The sequence below is a fragment of the Zalophus californianus genome, chromosome 1, assembly GCF_009762305.2.
Source record: "Zalophus californianus isolate mZalCal1 chromosome 1, mZalCal1.pri.v2, whole genome shotgun sequence".
Classification (NCBI taxonomy): domain Eukaryota; kingdom Metazoa; phylum Chordata; class Mammalia; order Carnivora; family Otariidae; genus Zalophus; species Zalophus californianus.
Window position 1 is genome coordinate 83,324,600 of NC_045595.1, and position 24,722 is coordinate 83,349,321.

Sequence of the window (24,722 nt, forward strand, 5' to 3'; positions counted from 1 at the left end):
GAACCCTACTATCTCTGCAGCAACTGCTGCAGAGAGGTTGTACCTTTTACTGTTGGCATTTCTCCAATCGACTTCACTAGGACTGAATGCTAGCTAGGACTCAATTCTTTTTCTTCTCCACAGGCACAATTTTATAGTATAACACAGCCCTGGAGGAGAAGAGTATTCAGCTATGCGGTCAGAAATCAATCTCTGCCTTTCCTAAGACATAAAAGTTAGCTCCCTGGGGCACCTGGGTGGCTCAGTCGTTAAGCGTCTGCCTTTGGTTCGGGTCATGATCCCAGGGTCCTGGGATCGAGCCCCGCATCGGGCTCCCTGCTCAGCAGGAAGCCTGCCTCTCCCTCTCCCACTACCCCTGCTTGTGTTCCCCCTCTTGCTGGGTCTCTCTCCGTCAAATAAAATAATAAATAATCTTAAAAAAAAATAGCTCCCTGGGCAAAGCAGACATTTGTTAAAAAAATGAAGAACACATCAATCCACTGCATTCTCTGGGACTCTTGTCAAAGTGTAAAAGCATTTTTAGAAGAGATAGTAAGAAGAAACCTCAGGTGTCGAGGTGGACATTTCTCCTGCATTACACATCAGCCTGTGGAATATGGAAATGTTGGGAGCTTTTACACCAGGCACAGATGGCACTGTACTGTCTTACCAAGATGTGAACCTACCACCTTCAATGGCTTACTAAGACAAAGTACTCTGACTTTAAAGACATTCCATGTCTGGCCTAATTGACTTTCCATTCTCCTCTTGCCTCTACCTTTTGCCATTCACATTCTCTAAAATACTTAAAGACGCCCCCCTTTTAGCTTTAATGACAATGCTACATAAATTAGCAAACAGAATATCATCTTTACCCTTATCATATATGAGCCAATCATTCCCACCCAGAAGCCATTCATGATATAAAACCCTCCCAGATCATTCACCCACAGAAATTATTCCTCCTTCATCCAGATGTGTCCAGCCCTTTGCCTGTATCTCCTGAATATTCTTATCTCTTTCCAACCTAGACTACAGTAGTTTTTGCATATATTTATCATGTTCTTTGAGAGAAGGGCAAGCCTGATTTATTCCAAAGAGCCTAGCATAATGGCTTTGTATATAGTCAGTGTTGATTAAATATTGTTGAAGAAATGATTGATTGGTTATTGATGAATAAAGATTTCATCATAGGGACTGTATCATTCTAGAAGTACGCTGGGTCTAGGATATCCCAGAAACTGGTAACTCAGGACCTTCAGTGGGTTTCTTATGCCAGAAGAGGGTTCATGCCATGGCCTTTGGTCTGCAGGTGATACTAAAAGCCAGAGCCTAGGAAAAATATATTATGAGCATAACTTCCTTTTTTAACATATTAGCTATCAATTTTCCTATATATAATGACATCAAAACAAAATTATCTAATATTTTAAAGACTATATAATAAAACTTCTCTTATTATTTGTGTAATTCACTCATCAAAAGAAATGTATGTCTGATAAATCCAATTCTTATAAATCAAACACTTTGTTCATTGCATGGAAGTTATGAGAACTGCTGTGATAAATCTTTTGTAGGCTAAAGAATTCATCTACATAATTAAAGAATGAGAATAAATAATTCCCTCCTCCCATCCTCCCTCTTCTTTCTTCTCTCCTCTTTCTCCCTTTCCCTTTCTCTCTCTTCCTTTCGAATTTTCAGTAAACCTAGAATGAAGTTTAAATAAAGAACATTACTTACTTGAACACAGCCAATCTCAATGCAAGAGTGCATAGTGGGGAGTTACTTAAATCTGAAACATGGCTAGAGGAATGAGAAAGAGATGGAAATCCCTTTCTCTTGAGTGTGGGCAGAACAGATGATTTTAGAGATAGGATTAAGATCCATAATCAGTTGACTGTGAGTTAATAAAAATGGAGATTATCTTGGGTGGGCCTGACTTAGGCAAACTCTTAAAAGAGAGACCCTCCTGTTGCTCAGGAAGAAGCAAACCCTTCGGTTGTGAGAGGGCCTATAGGAGAAGACATGTGGCAACAACCTGAGGGCAGCTGCTAGTTGCTGAGAAAAAGTGCCTGACTGACAGCAAGACAACAGAGACCTCATTCATAAAACCGCAAGGAATTAAATTCTGCTAACAACTACATGACCTTGGAAGAGGGCCTCAAGCCTCAGCAAAGACCATAGCCCCAGCTAAGGACTTGGTTGCAGCCTTGTGAGACCCTGAGCAGAAGACCCACCTAAAGTCCTTGCCTCAATGTCTGGCCTATAGAAAACGTGAGATAATAAGCCACGAAGTTTGTGGTAATTTACTACACAGGAAAAGAAAACTAATAAAGAATTATCTCCTTAAACATAAAGAATAAGGATAAAAGACTATAGCATATAAATTTTTTTAAAGAGTCTTTATAAACTTCTGTTTGGGGAGAGATATTTCTAGAATGCTAGCTATTTCCTTGAATGTTTTCATGTAATAGCCTTTTATAGACAGACCCATACATAATGGAGCTCATTCTTTTTTACTGGCTAAATGCCTTTGCTGGTATTCTCCAAACTATAACCAGCAAAGACTTAGGAAGATCTCCACTGTCCCCCCATATTCCTCCCCGTTCCTACAGCACTGGGTTCATTACCCTTCTATGATTGTGATTTTAAGAGCTCTATGTTCCTTGATGAAACATGAAAGGAAAGATGGGAAAAAAAGAAGAAAGGAAAGATGAAAAGAAAAACCACTGCAGTTACCTCTGTAAAGGAAGTATTTCAATTTTAACAAATTCCTTGGACCATTTTAAAGGGGCTATACAAGAGTACATAAAATATATGCAAATATGAATGAGTTTCTAAACTACTGTTATTCTGAGTACTTTGACTGGAATCTCCTTGATAGAGTCCACTAGGCTACAAACTTCCTTTAAAGCTTACATCTTGTCTCACTAACCCTAAAGGAGAAGTATTCTGGCCAAATTTTGATATGACTGGAAAATGTAGGCAAATATACAGCTATGAAAATGTAGGCTAGTTTACCATTATGTTTGAAATTGGACACTTCCCTCTGAAAGTTTTATATCCTCAAAAAAATAAGAAAGAAATGTGTTTTTCTCAAATGGTACCCCATGACAAATATTTGCACTAAAAACTATTTTTTAAAATATGTACTTATGTGTTCTCTACTATACTTTCTTTGTCCAGATTAATATTCATGTGCTTAACACAAAAGTCTGGTCAGAAAAGTTTTTTTTAATACATTAAAGATATTTTAAAAAAACATGTAGGTAGGAAAAGTGAACTAGATACAGATCATGATGTTAACAGTGTGTGTGTCTGTGTGTGTGTGTGTGTGTGTGTGTGGTCTGTCTGAGAGTGTTTCCAGTGAGAACTATGGCTACGTGTAATGAGTTAAAAAAATTCATTGGCATTACTTTTTCATCCTAAATAGGGCATACATATTCAATGTTTGCAAGGTTCTTAGTTTTTCTCAGTCTCACTGCACTTCAATTAAACATAAACCAGGAGAACATATTTCAGAAGTAAATGTATTTTAGGGTAGTTTTATATAAAAAGATTTATATTTTCCAATAGTTTTTAAAAATTATATTGGATATGAAAAAAATTCTAATTAATTGTCCACGATTGTCTTTCAATCCTGACAACAAGCTCACTTCTTAAATATTAAAAGGAATAACTATTATATAAAACAATAAAGTGTCACCAGGTGATAAAATATATAAACTTCTTTTATGTTGTCCTGTGATAATATTTCAACCGATAAATTAGTAAGATTTTGTTATAAGCCTCTTTGTTATATACTTATTTTTTTTCCCCTGGGAGAAATTTTGAGTGATGTTTTAAGTTTTATTATTTTCCATTACAGTATAACGTCAGTAAGTCTAATAATATTTCATGGTGGTTAAGTTAGCAAGGTGGTTCGCCAGGGCTACCGTTTGTTCTCTTATATTTTCATCAGTATTACCCAATATAAAATAAAATAAGAAACTAAGATGACTATAAAGTATACCTAACAAATAAGGCAATGTACCAAGTAAACATATTACATTCTGAGTATAATAACATCATTTACTTTCTATAGAGTTTTTATTTGGGCAGGTAGCAACTTGGCAAATTTAAAACTTGCAAATAGTTCTGTCTTGCACAAGAAATTAATACTGTAAAAAACCAAAAGAAAGCAGGATGATCATAGGAAGAGTTTCAGGGAAGTAATTATACTTAAAATTTTGTCAACACAGAAAAGATTACACAATAAGATAAAATACTTAGCCAGGGAAATGGTATGCCCATGATTCTAGATACAGCAAAATTTGAGGTTAAAAATCTCTTTAAAGTATTTTTTAAGTTTCAGATTATTCAAGTCATCCTGCAATTCAAAAAAGAAGTAAATGAGAAAATACAATCTTCTTTCCTGGAGGGGGTGTGTTGGGGCAAGAGATATTCATTAGATGTTGTAAACAACAACAACAAAAAGTCTTGCCAAAGTAAACCTTTATGTTATTCCTCATTTTGCAATTTGTTTCACTGATTTTCAGACTGATTTCATACAAAGTGGTTCCCTACAGAAATCCCCCAAACCCTGTGGAGCACAAACCAGGCATATTCTCCAACACTTTTAGGTTTCAGTTTTTATTTTTTGTTTTTGTTTTCTAAATGCTGGTAGGTAATGATGGTCTTCCTAAATAAGAATTTAAAATTTCTAATCTTCCATTTTATTAACATTAATGCTTAGTTTTTTTTTTTTAAGGAGCTATTCACTAGTACACCCATCTACATGCCCTCTGCTCATCAAATGTTACAGTGAAATAAAGAGACAAAGGTATCTCATTCTGATGATCCAAAGTCCCTCTCATTAGTAACTGATATCTAAATATATTGCTGCAGTAATTCTTAGAGCTATCCTCGGATGAGTCACTACACTTTACACTCCATTCAACTTTAAATGACAATGAGATGAGCAACTACCATTTACCAATAACCTCATTTTCAATAGAGGCTTTTTTGGGATCCAGTTGAGAGCCTTTGGGGTTTAAATTTGCAACTTCAAGAAGAAACATACACATGAAACTAATCAGTTTCTAAGGTAATAATTAGTAGTACCCACATTCACACATGGCTAAAGAAAGCAGTGATGATTTTATGTGCTGTTCGGGTGGTGGAGGTAATGACAATGGCAGGGACTATAAGTTTTATTACAAGATTTTCTCTTATTATCCAAAGAAGACACATTACACGGCACTTCACCAATACTGTCTGACACATGTAGAATACAAAAGGGGAGAGAATGGCTAAAGCAAAAGTTAAAAACACTGTAAGAATATCCACACCTTTTACCTTGAGTAGGGTGGACATCAAAAATAAAAATTGAACAAAATCAAGTAAATTCTTCATTTCCCTCCCATGTAAACTTTTCCAACTATTCCTAAAGCACAAAGCCCAAGACTTTCTTCCCACTGTAATAGGAATGTGTATATAGACTACTGGAGTGAATAGAATTAGATGTGTTCTCTCATGTCAGCTCCATGAAATATACCATCATAGTAAAAAATAATTATACTTGAACCACAGAAAAGCCTTTAGAATGAGTTCCTGAGTTTTGTGTAAGAGGCAGAAAAAGGAAAGACAGCACACAGAAGCAACATAAGCTAGGAGGAAGGTGGGGATGTTCATAGTGAAACCAACTGAGAGCATTTGTTAGTGGTGAAAGTAGACTCCTAAGCCTGTTGGAAAGACCAACGGGTTCATAAAGCAAGCCTGAGAAGTCTGGGACGGAACGGGGACCTGACCGTGGTCCTGAAAGAGAACAACTTGCAGGTGATTACGAACAATCTCCCAGCGTCCACACAACACCATATCCTTGTTTTCAACTATAGCTGAAACAAGCTAAAAGTCCAATAATACTCGCCGTCAAAAAATATGTCCAAACTTTCCCATATGATCAGATCAGCCTTTATATTGCCCAGCTCCTCCCTCCCCAACAGTCTCTCCTGGAGTATCTCCTAGGATAATTTCAGGATTGAGAGGTACGCTCTTCTAGCTTAAAAGCAGGAATCAAGATTCTGACAAACTCGGAACGCTTAGAATTATACAGGAAGCTTACACTTGGCAATCCTGATTCTAGTTTGCATTTCTTAAACTCTGATAGGGAATCATGCCTACCCGAAAGACCTCAAGGAATGATGCTCCATGGAAGCATAATATTCCAAACTCACCCTATAATCTAGACAGCCTTGAAACTCTAGAAAGATAAGGTGGCAATTCACTAACATGGACATTCCTACTTTCACCTCATAAAATTAATCTAAAAAAAAAACAATTTCATAAAGAGGTACCAAAATACAGGTCCCACACTGAACAACGGGCGTCAGTCTTCCTTCAGCCTCTTTTCTAGCTCTCACAAACCCAGGAAGTCAAGGGGGCCAACTACACCAATCCAAAGTGTTAATACTACACCGATTTTGGGTGGAAGGAAATTTCTCCGCACAAAAGACACCTTTGCAAAAAACGGAAGGAATTTCACTCCGCTGGTGGAAAAAAGGTGGGAGAGAAAGTAATTTATACGTGAAAAATCATTCTCGGAAAATACCATACAACTCGTCGAAGTGCAAGACTTACGTGTTCCGTCAAAACGGGTGGCGATGGTGTCGAGGAAGGTGTTCTGGGGCGCCAGTAATCCTTTCATAACCGGCATTTTTCCAGCGTGGTGTGAAATTCTCCATCAAAGTTTGTCCGGAAGGATGGCTCAAGAGGAAAGCGCCAAGAAGGGAGAAAGGGAGCGTGCTGACGGCAGCGGAGGGGGACCTGGCGTGGTGCTGGGGCCGATCAGGGGGAGGAGGATGGAAGGAGCGAAGGAGCGCGTTCCAGCCGCCGCTGCTCTGGCTGGAGCCTCTCGGCGAGCGCTCGGCGAGCCTGCCCCGCACCTCCGAGCTCAGCCTGGCGCAGGCTCCCTCTCCCGCCCCCTCCACCTCCGCCAGCTGCCGAAACCCCCCCACCGTTCCTCCGCGGGCGGCAGAGCCCGCCGAGCGCCGCCTCGCCCCCCACCCCGCCCGCCCGGGAGGAGCCCGCCCTGGCCCGGGGCGCCGCGCCCTGACCTCAGGCGCTGGGGTCGTGGAGGACTGCGCTCGCTGCAGGGCGAGGCCGGGTGGCGCTGAGCCTCCCGGTTCCCAAGGGGCGCAGGGAAACGCGCGCGAGCGCGACTCCCACCCCCAGGAGCCAGTGAACAAAGACCCCTTTGTTCCTGCTCCGTCCCTCTCCCGGGGAGACCGGAGTCCCGTGGGTGTGGTACTGGAGAAGGGGAGGAGACAGGTTGGGGCAGGTACCCGGCTTCAGCCAGGAGCTTGGGAGAGGGCAGTCCCCCCAGTGGTGTCCGAGAGAGCTGAGGCAGCTGGGCGCCCCAGGGGAGATGGCCCCCTTCCGGCACACCTGACACTGAGTGCCCGAGACTGAAGCAGGGCAGCTTCGAGTTAGTTGCGCGGCCCCCTCCCTAGTCACTCCGGTCTTCCAGCTTGAAAACTAGTCCAAAGCTCCCGGGTTTTTCCACCTTTCTTTCCTGGGTTCAAAAAGGGGTGTTTCGGCCCCTCACTCCACACTGCCATTGGTCTTCCCAAGCCATTCTAATGTAAAAGAAAATAATAAGAGGGTTTTTTTGTTTGTTTTTTTAATGGACAATGGATGGCTTCTCATTCTCTGGCAAAATGTAAATAAAACATTCCTAGAAAAGTTTTGTTTTTATTGATTTGCAAAATACAATGTAAGTAAAACCAGTAAGGTTGCCTTGTAAAAAAACAGCTTCAACACCAATTAGCCTAGCCCGCCTCTTCTCCACCACCCAACAACCCCACACCCCCGCCCAACAGCGAGGCTTCCTCCGAGACTGGAACCTCCGGGTGGAAATCCTGGCCGAGTCCCTGGAATGGCAGGTGTCATGGAAAACGAAAGTGGGCTCTCCCTGCCCTTCTCCCCTTTGCTCACGCGGGGACTCCCCGTCTGCCAACATTCTGCCAAGGAAAGCCTGGCGCAAGCCTGGGGAGCAGCCCTGCGGGGACGTGGAGGAGGACACCCGCGCTGGGATTCTACAGAAAACCCTGGAAGGGAAGGCGATGTGGAAGGAAAAGTTGAGAGCCTAGGGGTAGAAAAACAAACGTAAGCCCAGGTGCTGGCGCACCCGGAAGGAAAGGAGGGGGGAAGCGAACAGGTGTGTGAGCCTTGGAGAGGGGCAGCTCCTGTCCCCGCCGCCTGGGAGCCCGGGCGTGGCGGGAGCCGAGAGCGCTTGCTACTGTTGGTAGCGGGGCCGGGGGAGGGGGGTCTCCTTGTTTGAATTCTCCCGGCTCCTGGGGCGAAGGGGGGACCCTGAGGGTTTCGTCACGGCTGCCCCGGGCTCAGGAAGGGCGGGGGTGTAGAGCGAGAGGGAAGCATCCTCCTCTCCCCGCCCCCAGTCCCTCTTTCTCCGTGATGCACTTCCTGCGGCCGAGGATTCCCTTTGTGTTGAAATTCAAGACGATCCGGCCGCCGCGTGCAGCTCTCCGGGCGCGGGGCGCGGGGCAGGGGAGGGTATTCCCGAGTGGGCGGCGCGGGGCAGCAGACCCAGAGGTCAGGGCTTTGGCGGGGGGGTGTCTCCCGCCCCGCTGGACTCCTCCCCAGCCCACTCGGCCGCTCCCGCCCTCCCCCCAGTCCTTCCGTCCCGATCCGGCTGTGCTGTGCGGAAACCGAGCTCACGTGGGCGGTGTCCCCCACGCGGCGCGCCAAGACAACTGCGGGTGGCTCTGTTGGCTCTCTCTCAGGCAAAGTGGAGAGAGAAAGAAGAGGGAGCCCCTGCTTCTGTTTGGGCGGTGCGCTGCGTCCTAGAAAACCCACTCTGCTGCTGTGGCTGTAAAAGCCTGAAAAACGCCTCGCATCTAGTGGCTTGAAGTTCAGCATGAAATACATTAGGTGTAAAGCAGGATTCGGGTTCATAAAATTTGCACTGTAGGGCTGTGTGTGTCTGTGTGTAAAAACTGTTGCCTCGTGGGCTTAATGTACGTTGCCAGATGCATGAAATCACTTGGCAAGAAAGAAGCAACGAAAGGGCCTTAAGAATGGCATGGCCACCCCAAAGAAAGCCTAGGTTTTATGGCAAAAGAAGTCCAGCATTTATCACTCAGGTCTTAGTCCCTTCTCCAGTACCTACGATGTGTGAGGGACTGTGCTAGACATGACAAGTTTCCTGCCCTAAAATACCCAAGCCTGAGATCCTATTGAATCCTATTGGTCTGTAGTAGATGGCTTTCACCACCTCTTACATGCTTATCTCCCACAAAAAAGGAGTCTTTTTTTTTGTTTTTTAAGATTTTATTTATTCATGAGAGAGAGAGAGGATTTATTCATTTGAGAGAGAGAGCACGAGCACGGGGCAGGGAGGGATAGAGGGAGAAGGTGAAGCCAACTCCCCACTAAGCAGGGAGCCTGATATGGGGCTCCTCTTGATCCCAGGACCCTGGGGTCATGACCTGAGCGGAAGGCAGATGCTTAACCAACTGAGCCACCCAGGTGCCCCAAGAAAGAGTCTTTCTTAAGGGTCTGCTTGGGATCCAGGCCTTCTCTGAGTCTTGGGATCTAGGCCTTCTCTGAGTGAGTATCCCAGGAGACAGGAATTAGGAGATACCAGTTTCTTAAGGCCTGGTCCAGAAACTGCCAGAACTAAAGCAGGCACAGAATCCAGATTCGATGGGAGAGAACAGAAGTCCATCTGTTAAAATCTCCACATCAGTTGTGAGTATTTCAAGTTTCAGAGGAGGTTGCCTTACAATGGCATTCCAAAATTTGATTTAAAAACCTAATTTCACCTATTTTAAATATTTCCATAAGAGCTTAGGATTTCGGGGTATAAGATCTGGGCTCAAGTCAATAATTCTTTATAAGCAAAATGTTAAGACAGAAGTATAAAAATATACATTGAAATTACTTGAGAACTAAAGCCATGTATAAATGGCAATTGTTACTGTTTTCTTTCATGTTTATTCTCTCCTGTTGGTAGAGGTCATGGAGAGGACGTGACCACCGTTGACCCCAGAGCTGGTCTCTCATCAGAGTCTCCTCACCTTTTCCCCTATCCTTGTTAAGTGCTTTCTGCCTACCTTTCCCACGGCCTCGAGCCGTTTTCAAGGATACAGACTTGAAAAAGCAAGTTTCTAAGCCACAGCTAAGGCCTCCATGTAAACTTTTAAGATTCTGGTGGTTATATGCCTACATCTACTCGTTGTGCAGCTACTCAAGACAAGCCTAGTATGTAAGTTCCCTTGCTTGTTAAACCTACCACCTACTAATCTGGAGTGGCCTGCCTGTTTCTTTGGTCTCTCCTTGCCTTCTGGAGATCCATTTAAGATTTTTACCTGAGGTTTCATACCAACATCTCAACATTTCATGCTGTCTTTTCAGTCTGGATAAGATTGAAAAGGGGCTTCAGAAACCACCCACCCACCCCCATATCTGTTTGATGCTTTTAGGTTTTCTTCCTGTCCATTTTATAATTATAGCATTCATTTAATACCTTGGCACAAACAAATGCTTCATCTTCATTGATGTTCATGTATTTGACTGTAGGCTTTGGAAACATTGTTAAACTTTTTCTGGCAACAAGAATTTTAGCCCTCAGGAGAAGTAGCTATTTTAAAATGTATAGGCTGTTAAAAAAAAAAAAAAAGAGTGTCTACTCAGAAGTGTTGTGTTTTAGTTTTGTCTCTAGCACTTATCCCCTTTGTGACTTTATCACTACTTTGGGCAAGTCATTTAGTCTTTGTGACTTAACACATCCTCCTCCATAAAACTGGGACAATGTGGGGCACCTGGGTGGCTCAGTCCGTTAAATGTCTGCCTTTGGCTCAGGTCATGATCCCAGGGTCCTGGAATCAAGCACCACATCGGTCTCCCTGCTCATCGGGAAGCCTGCTTCTCCCTCTCCCATTCACCCCTGCTTGTGTTCCCTCTCTCACTGTGTCTCTCTCTGTCAAAAAGTAAATAAAATCTTTAAAAAAAAAAAACTGGGATAATACTTTTCCTATCTTCTTCACTGAGTAGAAGAGAATATTTGTGAAGAATCTTTGAAACCTGTAATGTGTGGCGTATGATATAAGGGATTATTACAATCATCTATTTCTCTTTTTTTGTTGTTGTTTTCTAACACCTAATTCAAAGTTCTTTATACACAATAAATATTATTGACTGTTACAATATATGGTCTTATTAGCTCAGAACATATTCATGTATTAACAACCCATCACAACCTATGGCTTCTGAGTTTTTCCTTCTAAATATAAGTGACTCTAGAAGCTCAGAAGGAAAATCAAGTTCATTCATTTCTTTTACTAATGCTCCTCAGTTGTCCTGCTGTGATGTCCAACTGAACTGGATTCTGGTTACTGACTCCTGTTCCCAAAATACACTGAATGTGTATAGAAACTGGAATATTCTGGCAAAAACCTCCAAAGTTATGATTATAGTCAGGATAATCTAAATTATGCTTCAATAAAAATATAAAATCTCAGTGGCATATTACAGCAATGCTATTTCTTGCTCACTCTACGTTTCCCGCATGACTTGGCAAGTACCTCTGCTCATTACTAGGGTCCAGACTGATGGAAGCTCTGCTTAAAATGTGTTTTCCCTGATAAGAAAAAGATAATCTGACAGAACATGCACTGTGTTTTAAAACCTCTGCCCACAACTTAATGGCTAAAATGAGTCACATGACTATCTGAATTTGAAAAGGGTGGTAAAATACAATTTGTTTTGTGCCCAGTCTTAATTTATAAAGGTGACAAGAAAGAGGTCAATGCCATTGAAAGAGAGGTTCAATGTTACTTACAATTCCCCTAGAAATGAGAGACATGACTCATTATGCAGAGCCACAGAGGAAACACCAGATGTTAGTCAGGAAACAGAAACAGGAGTGAGGGGAGCTCTTAAGTCACAGCCTTTACTGGGGTTTCTGTGGGAAAGGGAGAGCAGGGCAGAGTTTAAGATTGGCTAGTTTGGGGCACCTGGGTGGCTCAGTTGGTTAAGCGACTGCCTTCGGCTCAGGTCATGATCCTGGAGTCCCAAGATCAAGTCCCGCATTGAGTCCTGCATCAAGCTCCCTGCTCAGCAGGGAGTCTGCTTCTCCCTCTGACCCTCCCCCCTCTCATGTGCTCTCTCTCTCTCTCTCTCTCCTCTCTCTTTCAAATGAATAAATAAATAAATCTTTAAAAAAATAAGATTAGCTAGTTTGAATAGTTGTGGCGGGCTTTAGGCTACAGGGGTGGTCTGTAGCTGCCTGGCACCTGGCCCTGTGGTGATTTAGGGCAGGGAAATATTAGCTTGGTGTGAGAGATTTAGATAAGCTCATTGGCCAGTTATACACATGGTCTTTCTCACCTATAAGAGGGAGAACTTTGGAAGCACTATGAGAACCCTCATCTACAAAAGAGAAATAATGCTAATACTAATACTACCCTACCTTGGACTTTGTGATAATTACATGAGTTAATAATATAAAACACATAGAATGGTATCTAAATTATAGGAGCTCTATAAACATAGGATATTAGTATTATTTTAGGCTGCCCTGTACAGACTCTCACCTTAGGAACTTAGATCACTACAAAGACCCTTGGGCAGTAATTGGAGAGCTGATTCCTAGAGGTACAGGGATTCATCTAATAGCATCCTCAACTCTTAGTAAATTTTCACAGTAGTCAAGTCACACAGCCAGACCACTTTACCATTCAGTGAATGTGAGCCTCTTCGGGAGGGTGGACAGTGAAAACCCGAGCTAATATTTGCTTTATTTATTTATTAAATCTAACTATCTTTCCCTTACTTTGGAGATATTTTGTCACAGGAAACTTAACATTATGTCCTTTAGTGCCTATCCACAGTTTTCAACATTGTGCTCAGGCCTCTTGCAAAACACTGCTGCCCCAATTTCATCAGACCTTAAAGGTGAACACCCTCAATTTCATGCTCTCTCATCTGCCAGTGATTTTATTTTATTAAGCTTTTACTTGTTTATCTGACAGAGAGAGAGAGCACACAAGTAAGGGGAGAGGCAGGTAGAGGTGGAGGGAGAAGCAGACTTCCTGCCGAGCAAGGAAGCCCTGAGGAGGCTTGATCTCAGGACCTGAGGGAAGGCAGCACTTAACCAGCTGAGCCACCCAGGCGCCCCCTGCCAGTGATTTTATAACTTCATTCATCCTACCATCTTTCCTTTTCTCCCAAAAGATGAAGTGTTCTCTGTAAAAGTATCACATAACCCCCATAAGTTTTCATAACTGACTTCCAGAACTGTGTTCAATTTGTCAAGCCCTTCTCTTGTATATATTTATTTCTCTACTGGTTTATTCTCTTAACCTATAAATATTCCAGATTCCCTGATCCTAATAAATACCCTTCCTTGATCTATATAATCTTTCACATTTCCTTCACATGCAAATTTCCTGAAAATTAGCCTAGAGTTACCATGACTACTTTCTTACCTCCTCATTTCCTCATCAACCCTTTATAATCTGGATTTTTCTTCAACCATTCTACCAAGATGTCTCTTATTGAAATCACTGGTGACCTAGTTGTCTAAACTAATGGACATTTTCAGCCCATATATTCCTGATTATTTTCCCCTATATTTGACTCTGCCAATTAATTCTTTCTTAAAACTCTCTACTCCATAAATTTCTAAGACAGCAAACTTTCTTGTCTTGGGTAAAAAGACCCTTACCTGTTGGTTGTTTAATTTTCATTAAAAAATCTTTTCCTTCAACTTGTCTTCATATTCCAGTGTTCTTCAAGATTCCATAAACTAGATTACTAAACATTTTCATCTCAGTTACTGTCATATCTCAAATATCTCCTCCATGAGAATACTTTTCCAATATTTAAATGAAACCAAGGCCTCTCCTCTAAGCTTCTGACAATATTCAACTGTAGGCTTTATATTACACTTTGAATATTTCCCCCCCACAAATTTTGTATCCATCCTTATAAGACCCCAGGGAGACATCCTCCTCCTTTTTTTTTTAAGATTTTATTTATTTATTTATTTGAGAGCAAGAGAGTGAGAGTGGGGTGGGGGAGAGGAGAGGGAGAGGGACAAGCAGACTGTGCTGAGTGCAGAGCCTGACACGGGCTCGATCCCAAGACTCTGAGGTCATGATCTGAACCAAAATCAAAGGTCAGACACTCAACCAACTGAGCCACCCAGGCATCCCCCTTCTTACATCTTAGTCCCAATATCCATCAAATATTTGGGCCCTTATTTTGTCTCCTAACTATATCCTAAAGAATCTCTTATTTTTCCATCTAATCAATGTCGTAGTTGGGTCTTTTCCATGTCTTGCATGAACTCTTGCAATGCCTCCTATGTGGTTTCCTTACCTAAAGTGTTATCTACCTCAAAGTCATTCTTGACATTCCAGCTAGCGTGATCTCATTAAAGGTAAATCTATCATGTCTCTCCTCATGCTGCCTAGAGGGTAAAGTCAAAGGTCTATGGTCTGAGTTCAGCTTATCTCTTCATGATGCATTTCTCATCATACTTAAATTTTTTGTTCAAGGAAAACAAAATTCCTAGAAGTTCCCAAAACATGCAGTGCTTTTCAAGAGACTGTGACTTTGATCATACTATCCTCACTTCCTGGAAAGCGCTTTTTAAACCTCCTTAGCATGACTAACACACACATACCCACGTTCTACTCCCACCTAATTTGGATGCCCCTTAAAATGGAATCATTTTGCTTTCACAACAGCTGTTGTATATCGGTTGTATATAATCTGACCTAGTTTTACTTATGTGCTTTTAAGTAAGTTACTTATCTCTTCTGAATCTCATGGGAATTATAATAACATACATTTCACAGAACAATTGTGAGGAATAAATGCGAAGCGACAAAGAAATTGACTAGGGCAGTGACCCACCATTTACTCATTATTGTATTCCCAGTGACTAACATGGTCTCTGGCACATTGCAGACATGGAAGTATTTGTTGAAAGAATAAATGTTAGTTATCACAATTATTATCTCAATCATTTCACCCATATATTACTTTCTATTTATTAGTTTATCTCTCTGTCTCTTGCACCACCACTTTTAAAGGTTTGTTATCTTAAGAAAGCTATCTTATTCAATCTCTTATTTAAAGTATCTGGCATAAGATGGATTTAAAAATGTTGGATGAATGAAGTTATTCTATAGCAGGTCTTCCTCTACAGCAAATGTCAACACTGACTTCACCGCTCCTTCATTACAATTCCCTTTGCTAGCCAATCTCTTGTTGGACTGATCATCTACAGGCAGAAAATGAAGGGAGAAGTTCATATATGATCTAAACTCTTCTGATCAAATTATTGAACAGGTACTTTCTAATGTACGTAAGAATAACGTACCTTCTTTAAATCACAAAAATTTCAAGCTGTAGAATCTTTCTTCTATAAACTTTCACAATGAGTCCAAGGCAAGCTCCCATGACTCTGTCCTGCACTGGATCCTCTGTCTCTCCATGACATCCATATTTTTAAAAAGAGGGCTCCAGTTGTTGGATGTTTGTTAAGCTGAATGGACTACACATATTAACAAATAGGTGAATATTTGTGAAAAGTGAGGTAATGTAATTTCTGCTTAATAAAACAAACTTATTCATAAAGTACTCTCTTCCTACTTCTTAAACTATTTCAAGGCAGTTCACTATTAAGACATACACAGAAAGTTAGTTTAAATGAAGTACATAATATAAGTGGTGGGATTATAAGAACTTTTATCGCTTCTTTATAGTTTGACATATTTTCCATATGTTCCTTAATGAATATGTATTACTCTATAATGAAACCTAAAATACAGTCGGAAAAATCAGAAATTATTATTTTTTTGAAGATATTTTATTTTTATTTATTTGACAGGGAGAGACACAGCGAGAGAGGGAACACAAGCAGGGGGAGTGAGAGAGGGAGAAGCAGGCTTCCCGCCGAGCAGGGAGCCCAACGTGGGGCTCGATTCCAGGACCCTGAGATCATGACCTGAGCCAAAGGCAGATGCTTAACTGACTGAGCCACCCACGGGCCCCAAAAATCAGAAATTATATAAAGGAGGGGCACCTAAATGGTTCAGTCAGTTAAGCATCTGACTCTTGATCTCGGCTCAGGTCTTGATCTCAGGGTCTTGAGTTCAAGCCCCGAAAAGAAAAAAGAAATTATGTAAAGGATAGAGCAGTTTATCGTACAAGAAATGTGATTTACTCATCTGAGCATTAAATTAAGCTCTGAGTTAAGTAGAGGCCAAACCAGGGCTTGGTGAATATATAAGCATCTCAGTCACTTGGGTGAGATCAAAATCTTTTCTGGTGCTAAATTCCAAGAAGAAACTGTCACTTAGTTTTATTGAAATAGCAAAATATTGGGCATCAAAAACTCAAGTACCACTACAGGCTCATTCTCAACAAATTTTGAGGCTTTGAAAGAATCATTTGGTATCTCTGGGATTCGTACAGTGAGAGAAGGAGGAGTAGTTTTGGATCTCCAAGGTCTCTTCCAGCTTTAATATAATGTGATCCATGTTTAGGGAAAATATTTCAAAATAAGACTGGAGGTCATGTCTTTACACTGGAAAATTGAACCCCTGCAACAATCATTGCTGCCCTGAGAACTTAGAAGAAAAACTGTATCTGTTTGCTCACATACAGATAAAGACAATGCAGAGTCTTGCCTAATGCATTAAAGATGAAAAGAGTGACTCTTACACCCTCCTTCCCTTTCCTAGATTCTATCCTGGTTTCTGTTTTTAGACTTTCACACAAGAAAAAATATATATATATAAAGTCAGTCTTTTTCAAGTTTCCTGCTGCTCTTTTGTATGTATTTAAACCCAATGTTTTAGCAAAAGATGAGAATAGATGCTCAGTGCTGATGTAAATGGCAATGCCGTCATCACTCAGCTAACGGAAAACAGAAATAAAAGGGTAGAGAGGGGGAAGGGAAGCATCGAACAGTTCTAAGTGTTGATGAAGTAGATGTTTAAAAGTTATAAGTTCTTGCTAGTCAGACATAATGCTGTTTATTTCTTGTTTAATCTCGTAGTGCTGGCTCAGTGATCTCTTTCTTTTTTGAATTGTAGTAGCACTATCCAAATTCTGTATTTGGTAATATCTCATGAAATATCAAGACATGTCTTCTTTTGATATCTTCTTTCTAGAAAACTTAGTTTCATTACCTTTCAGTGTCTGCATGTCTTGGGTCTTCTACTAGGTTAGAGACATCTTAGGTACCAGGGTTGTATTTTGGATGCTTTGTGTCTTTCATGGTGCCTAGCTTGAACTTTGCTCTTTGTAGGTTTTCAATATAGACTTACGGGTCCTCCAAACATTGTGGGTTATTTACACAGTGTGGATTGGTTTAAAGGACTTAACTATGATCTCCATGTGTCAACTTCTTCATTCCACTACTTCATTCAAAATCCTTGAACTGCAGATTCACTTCAACTGCATTTTTTTATTACTTCTAATTACTCTTATTACTTGTACTTTTCTATCCTTCTTTCTATTGTCTTCTCCCAGATTCAACTCAAAATTCACTTTCTCTGAAAGACTTTCCCACTTTGGCTGTCACTTTAACTTTCAAGATTCAGTTTTTCCTTTGCTGCTTCCCAGTTTTGAAAGGTTTCTTATGTAATTCCGTTCTATAAACTTTGCTCCTAAATAGTCTGTAAGGAACAGTGTTGAGTCACTTTTTTTGTATTGTGGAATATGCAATAACTGGCACATTATAGTAGCTCAATAAATGCTGGTTTCTTCCCCTTGTAGCTGCCTTAAAATTGCAGGCAGTCAGAACATGTTTTAAAATTACACTGCTGAAGCCATTTCTGGTGGTGAGCTTGGCACTTAGGGATCATTGCCACTCTACTGCGTTCGTTAATTCAAAGTGGAGTGCAGTAAAGTGACAAGAAATTCAGTACAATTTTGAATCATCGGATGGCAAAATTAGAGACTACAGAAGCCATGCATTGACTCTAGCAGAGGGAGAGTTGTACACTAAAAAAGGCTATGACATTTCCAAGGTCAAACAGTCAATTCAAGAGGGAACTCTTGAGTCTAAAATGTCTCAGCAGCATACCCTTGTGACTTTTCTTTATATCTCTGCTTTTCCTGGATTAATGTTTTTTCAAACTATGAAGGATTATGAAGGTATGTGCTTCTTGATGCTCACTCCCCAAATGTGGCCACAGAAGATTAATTTCCTCCTTTTCTTTTGAGTTGTAACTCTTCTGATAAAATATTCATGGCAGTTCATCTTTTGTTAATCACCTTTAAAACTTCTTGACCTGAAGTATTTGTGCCCCTGTGGTAAAGTTACTTCTAAAGCCACAAGATAAACAAGGCCCATCTTCCAGAAACTTTATTTTCATATTAAAGTGCAGCTATATATTTCCTTTTTAGTAAAGGGATTTTTTTTTTTTAATTTCAATGTTGTGGCTACTACGTCAGGCTATTCTTCCTGGAATATGCATTCAGGCTGCCTTGAGGTTAGCAGATCTCAAGACGAAAAGTTGACATAGAGAATGTAAGACTACCTTGTGAGATGCAAAACATCTGCAATGTCAGTTTATGGAACTGTCTCTTATGTAACTTGTGCTTCAGCCTTGACTTTCTATCTGTCAATTTCATTCTTTGGGTTCCCTACCATTTAGCAAAGTACTGAACACAATACAAATTATCCCCCAATAAATGTAAAATATACACTGAGGATGACAAATAGTTATTGAGACCATTTGTAGAGGTAAAAGAAATATCAGATCGCCCCAAGAGATATGAAGACCCAACTATTCCATAGCAGGAATCACAGGAATTGAGAAGTTACAGCACTGTGCGGATATTTTAAATTCTACGAAATATGAGAAAGAAACAATTCCAGACTACCTTGAGGAATAATTTTATTTTAAATTGCTGACATGAGGGGTGCCTGGGTGGTTCAGTCATTAAGCGTCTGCCTTCGGTTCAGGTCACGATCCCAGGGTCCTGGGATGGAGCCCTGCATCGGGCTCCCTGCTCCATGGGAAGCCTGCTTCTCCCTCTCCCACTCCCCCTGCTTGTGTTCCCTCTCTCGCTGTGTCTCTCTCTGTCAAATAAATAAATAAAATCTTTAAAAAATTTGCTGACAGAGAAAATAGATGGAAATTTCAATAAAGCCTGTTCTGCACATGGGTTGTAATAAGAACAACCATTCATAGTTCAGTAACTTTTACTGGCACATTAATTGATCATTTTATTACACAGTTACATGATGCTCTATGCTGCCTTATTTTATTTTTTCTGAGACACACATAAAAATGCTTCTTTATAACATTAAAGAAAAAATAATATTTAAATTTTAATTAAAAGGAAAAAATACAGTTTCTGAAATAATGAAATCATTAGAATTTCAAATCTTTACATTTGTGGCTTTTATTTTCTTTCACAAAAAAAAATGTCAACATTTTCAACGTTGTAAGGTAAAGATTATGGAGAAATTGTTTCCTAAGAATGAAGATTATCAATGCCTTAAAGAGTACAATTTGTAGTTAACTTTTCATTTCTTTCTTTTTAGGAAATAATTTCACATGGCAGTCATGGTCTTTTTTGGGAGGTGGGAGGTTAGATCTGGAGAAACAAAGCATAAAAATTTTTGGACATGCTAAGACACATTTGTGTGGGGTAAGCCCCCAATGGCTTATTCTTCTCATTAAAAATACATAAAGATCAATATCACCGCTGTGCTTAATGCACAAAATGATACAAAATAAAAGCCATTCACAAAGTGATTCAGGTACCATAGAGACTGTGATTGCCCCAATGAAGAATGAGTGAGTGAATGAATGTATGGAGTCAAGTACTTCTGGATCAAGTGGCAGGTGCCTTGGCTGAAAGTGCTATTTCTGCACAGTGGGGTGCACAAGTGTGGACTTCTTTGAATTTTGGAAATAAAGAGTATTTTTATCGATCAACAAGCCCACACTGCAGCTCCTTTATATTAAGCTCAAATTTCAACAGTTAAACACTCCCCTGGATAGCATTTTGTAAAATTACTCATTCTTCACTGCCAAAGGCAACAAAACGGGAACATCTAACAATTTTAATTGCTATTAAATGCTTATTTAAGCACATGTGGAAGAATTTCAGGGAAGTAGCTAAAATCACCTCTTATCCCACACTGAGTGTAGAGAGTACTTAAAAATAAAATCTTTTAGAAAAATCACCTCTTATTCTCTCTTTTATTTTAAGGATTAGCTCCTTTGAAAGTTCTTTCTTTTTTTCTTTTTTTTTTTTAAGATTTTATTTATTTATTCATGAGAGACACAGAGAGAGAGGCAGAGGGAGAAGCAGGCTCCCAAGGAGCAGGGAGCCCGATGCGGGACTCGATCCCAGGACCCTGGGATCATGACCTGAGCCGAAGGCAGACGCTTAACCATCTGAGCCACCCAGGCGCCCTTTACTTTCTTTTGAAAAATGTGTAGCATATTATTATAATCAGATGATCAATAGTCCTTAATCATATTGATTGCATTCAGGAAAAAATCAGAAATTATAAACTAGATAGTCAAAAGTTAATAATTAAATTGAAAATTTATCTCTCCCATTTACAAAATTTCAAGTTTTATTTTATTGCTTCCTGAGATATAATTTAAACAAGCCAAAAAAATTGGGGGTTTTCTGTGGATTATAAATTTGCAAAACTCAAAAGCATAACTTGACTTAGCAGTTGGACTCTTTCCACATTCTCATAAAAACTGGGCTAACGGGAGCACCGGGGTGGCTCAGTCATTAAGTGTCTGCCTTCAGCTCAGGTCATGATCCCAGGGTCCTGGGATCAGCCCCTCATCGGGCTCCCTGTTCCACAGGAGCCCTGCTTCTCCCTCTCCCACTCCCCCTGCTTGTGTAACCTCTTTTGCTGTGTCTCTCTCTGTCAAATAAATAAAATCTAAAAGAAAAAAAAAAAACAAAGAAACAAAGTTAAAAAAAAACTGGGCTAACAACAATTTTAATACACATGTTTCAAAAAGTAAATGGAGTGGAAAAGGGCATTCTACACATGGTGGTATAATTGACTAAGTGGCGGACTTGGAATAAGGAGACTCAAATTCTCCTATTGAAAACTTATGACACATAAATCATATTATAAATACTCGAATCTTTGTCACCTAATAATGAAACTTACTGAGTATAGACAATATCGCTCACGTTTCTGTGGAAATCTCCCTAAAAGACCGCAGCAGTTTGATGGGACTCACGCAGTTCTCAGACTATGATAGTTGGAGTTCTTTGTGGGATGATTTTAGATTGTACCAAGATGACATTATGTTATTTCAATAATTATCTATTATGAAAATACATAATAAAAGAGTTTTCCCATATCCATAGTGATTAAAATATTGTTTAATATTTATGTTCTTAAAATACTTAGATTTTAAAAGAGATTGTATAAAATATTAAATATATACTACTACAGCTGATAATAAAGTAAACAGGTTTTTAAATGATGGGAGAAGTCTGGTTATGGGGAAACAAATGTTGCCTAGGCTATGCAAACAGTTTGAGAAACACGGAATGACATTATTTGAGATTCCTTCCAGTTTTTAAACAAGACAGGCCTTTAATGAAAGTGAACGACATTAGCTTCTTGCTAGGTGGTAAAAACAAACAAAAAACAACCCAAAAAATGCCACCACACAGCAAGTATCCTGAAAATACATTTATTTATATCTTGGGAAATTCTTTCTCAGTAGTTATTCGGGGGCTTTTAAATGGACCATCACCCAGAACACCTCCAAAGAGATTACTGAATCAATTCCACATGGTAATGATGCAAGGACAGACATATAAACCAAAGAAACAAAGTTAAGACTACAGAAATAAACCTCTTTATATAGGGTTAATTGAATTTCAATAAAAGTACCAAAGCATTTCCATCGGGAAAATAGTCTTTTTAACTAATAATGCTGAAACAACTGGATGCTCATTTAAGGAAACAAAAAATCAGCTTTGACCCTTAACTCACACTTTACACAAAGATTAATACAAAGCACACCATGGCCCTAGCCATAAAAGCTAAATCTACAACATTTCTAGAAGACAACAAAGAAGAAAATATCTGTTCACTTAGAGTAAAAAAAGACTTAAGTTACAAAATCATCAAAAAATGATAAAATACCACTACAGCCCCAGCAGAATGACTAAATTAAAGAAGAAAAAAAAAAGATGGACAATATCACATGTTAGCAAAAAAGTGGGGCAAATGAAAATCTCATACATGGTAGTCAGAATGTGTAAGCACTTTGGAAGTTGGTTTTGCAGTGAAGTTCAAGTTAAGCATATACTTACTATATGATACCTCAATTCCATCCCAGGGTATTTATCCAATAGGAATAAAAGATATGCCCATGTAAATTCTTGTACAGGAATGCTCATGGCAGCTGTAATCAGAATAGTGCAAAATTGGAAGCAACCCAAAGTTCACCAGCAGGTGAAAAAGTATATCCATACAATATAACACTACTCAGCAATAAAGAAGAATAACCTACTCCTACACATGACAACATAGATAAATATAAAAAATAGGGCACAGAGTAATGTGGCCAGAAATAAGAGTATATAGTGTATTATTAGTCCATTTATGAAAAATTCTAAAATAGGCAAAATTAATCTGTAGCAACAGAAAGCAGATCAATGGTTGTCTAAGGCTAGGAATAGAGGGGACTGACTACAAAAGAAAGGCAATGGAATGGAAATGTTCCTTATCTCCACTGGGATGTTAGTTACACATGTGTATACATTCGTTAAAGTTCATTGATGTGCACACTTAACATAGGTGCATTCTGACATCAACTTTGATAAAGATTTTCAAAACTGTAAAATCAGAATAATGTCTGCTTATGAGGGAGGATTGACAAAATGTTCACAAGGGAACTTTCTGGAATGATCAAATATTTCTATACCTCTGTTGGGGTGGTGGTCAATCTGTTGTACACATTTGTCAAAACTTATCAAGCTATAATCTTAAAATCTAGTCATTTTATTTTATGCAAATTATTCTATTAAATGAAAACAATTACTTCAAGAAATAACATGCAATAGTAAAGCAAAAAGAATATTTTTAGTTCTCCCAAATTGGCAAAGATATACAATTTATGTATATATCATGTATGTATGTATGTATGTATATCAGTGCTAATAAAAGTTGGAAAGATAGAAATATTATACTGATGGTAGGAATGCAAATAAGTACATTTCTAGAAATAAACTTGCCAATATTCATAGCTTCTGAATATGTATACCCTTTGGTCAAGTAATTGTACTCTTTGGAATCCATACTAATGAAACACTCAGAAGTCCAAAGATTTATGTACAAATATACTCATTTCCTATAACTGTAATTTAGCTGTAAAATTAGAAAGAAACCTGAATGTCCAAGAAGCAGGATATAATTATATAAATTATAGCACATCCATGTGGTTGATTGAATAGCTATTAAATGATGTTTACAGATGAATTTGAATAGTATGGGAAAATACTATATTAAATATTTAGCAAATGAAAAGATATCAAATGATATTAAAATAGTATGGTTGTAATGTAAACCATGAATGTGAAAATTTAAGGAAAAAATGTAAATGATAACAGTGATTGTTACTGGGAAGCAGGATTTTGATTGTTATTTTCTTTGCAGTTTTCAGCTTTATTTTCACAAGTTACAAGTATTTCGTGAGAAAATTAGGATTAAAATTATAACATAATTTTAAACATTATTCTTGTTACTATTTGCAAATATAAACATTTATGGTACCAATGTCACTAAAATTTTATAAGTTGAAGGGTGTAAATAGATGTCTTATACAGTTGTAAATTATGCTTAATGTTTTAGACATATAAATAAAACATGAATATATTTCTCTGAATATAAGGTATGGTATTATTTTTCAGTTTGGAATATATCTTTCAACTTTTTCTCCTTCCTTGCTATAACTTCTGAAAAATAACTTGTATTTTTTTTTCTTTCTTTTGGTAGGGGCAGAAATAATCTGTATAAAATGGATTTTTATTTTTCAATATAGTATTTAATACTTACAATACATAGTGACAGAGACATTTAATACTCACCAAATACCCATATGCTTCCTCACGATTTCCAGTTCCCTTTCATTTGACATGACCATGTGATGAATCTTGGCTAACTATGTTACTCTGCAGATCTTTCTTCCCCCTCTATAGCAAATTGGAATCCTCATCATAAGATTGAAAGTGGAAGGAGTTCTTAACAGACACCTGCTAACCAAGGGACTTACCAATGAGCAACAGAATATACACTTGTGAAAAATGCATCTTTGTTATGTTAAGCCACTGGGGCTTCAGGATTTTTTTATTACTTCAGTTTCAACTGTTATACTTACCAATACAAATATTGGTACCAGAAGTGAGGGCTGCCATAGAAACAAAAAAAGAAAAACGAAACACCAAAATGTCTGGCATTAGCTTAATAGTTTGGGTAGTAGGAAGTGGGGGGAGAAAGTATACGGGGTGCCTGGGTGACTCAGTCGGTTAAGTGTCGGACTCAGGTTATGATCTCAGGGTTGGGAGATCAAGCCCTGCACTGGGCTCTGCACTGGGTGTGGCTCCTGCTTAGCATTCTCTCCCTCTCCCTCTGCCCCTCTGCACCACCGTCCTTCTCTTTCTGTCTCAAAAATAAGAAAAAAGTATACAGAGGCTGGAAAGGTGGT

The 24,722-nt window shown here is 39.4% G+C and overlaps 1 protein-coding gene across 1 annotated transcript in view; it reads right to left on the bottom strand.

Annotated features, from left to right (window-relative positions):
- Positions 1-6,673, bottom strand: part of KCNH8 (potassium voltage-gated channel subfamily H member 8) — a 367,066-nt gene extending 360,393 nt beyond the window's left edge. The window contains exon 1 of the mRNA XM_027585610.2: positions 6,598-6,673. Within this exon, the coding sequence (XP_027441411.2) occupies positions 6,598-6,673 (76 nt within the window). The remainder of the gene's footprint in view (positions 1-6,597) is intronic.
- Positions 6,674-24,722: the final 18,049 nt, after the last annotated feature.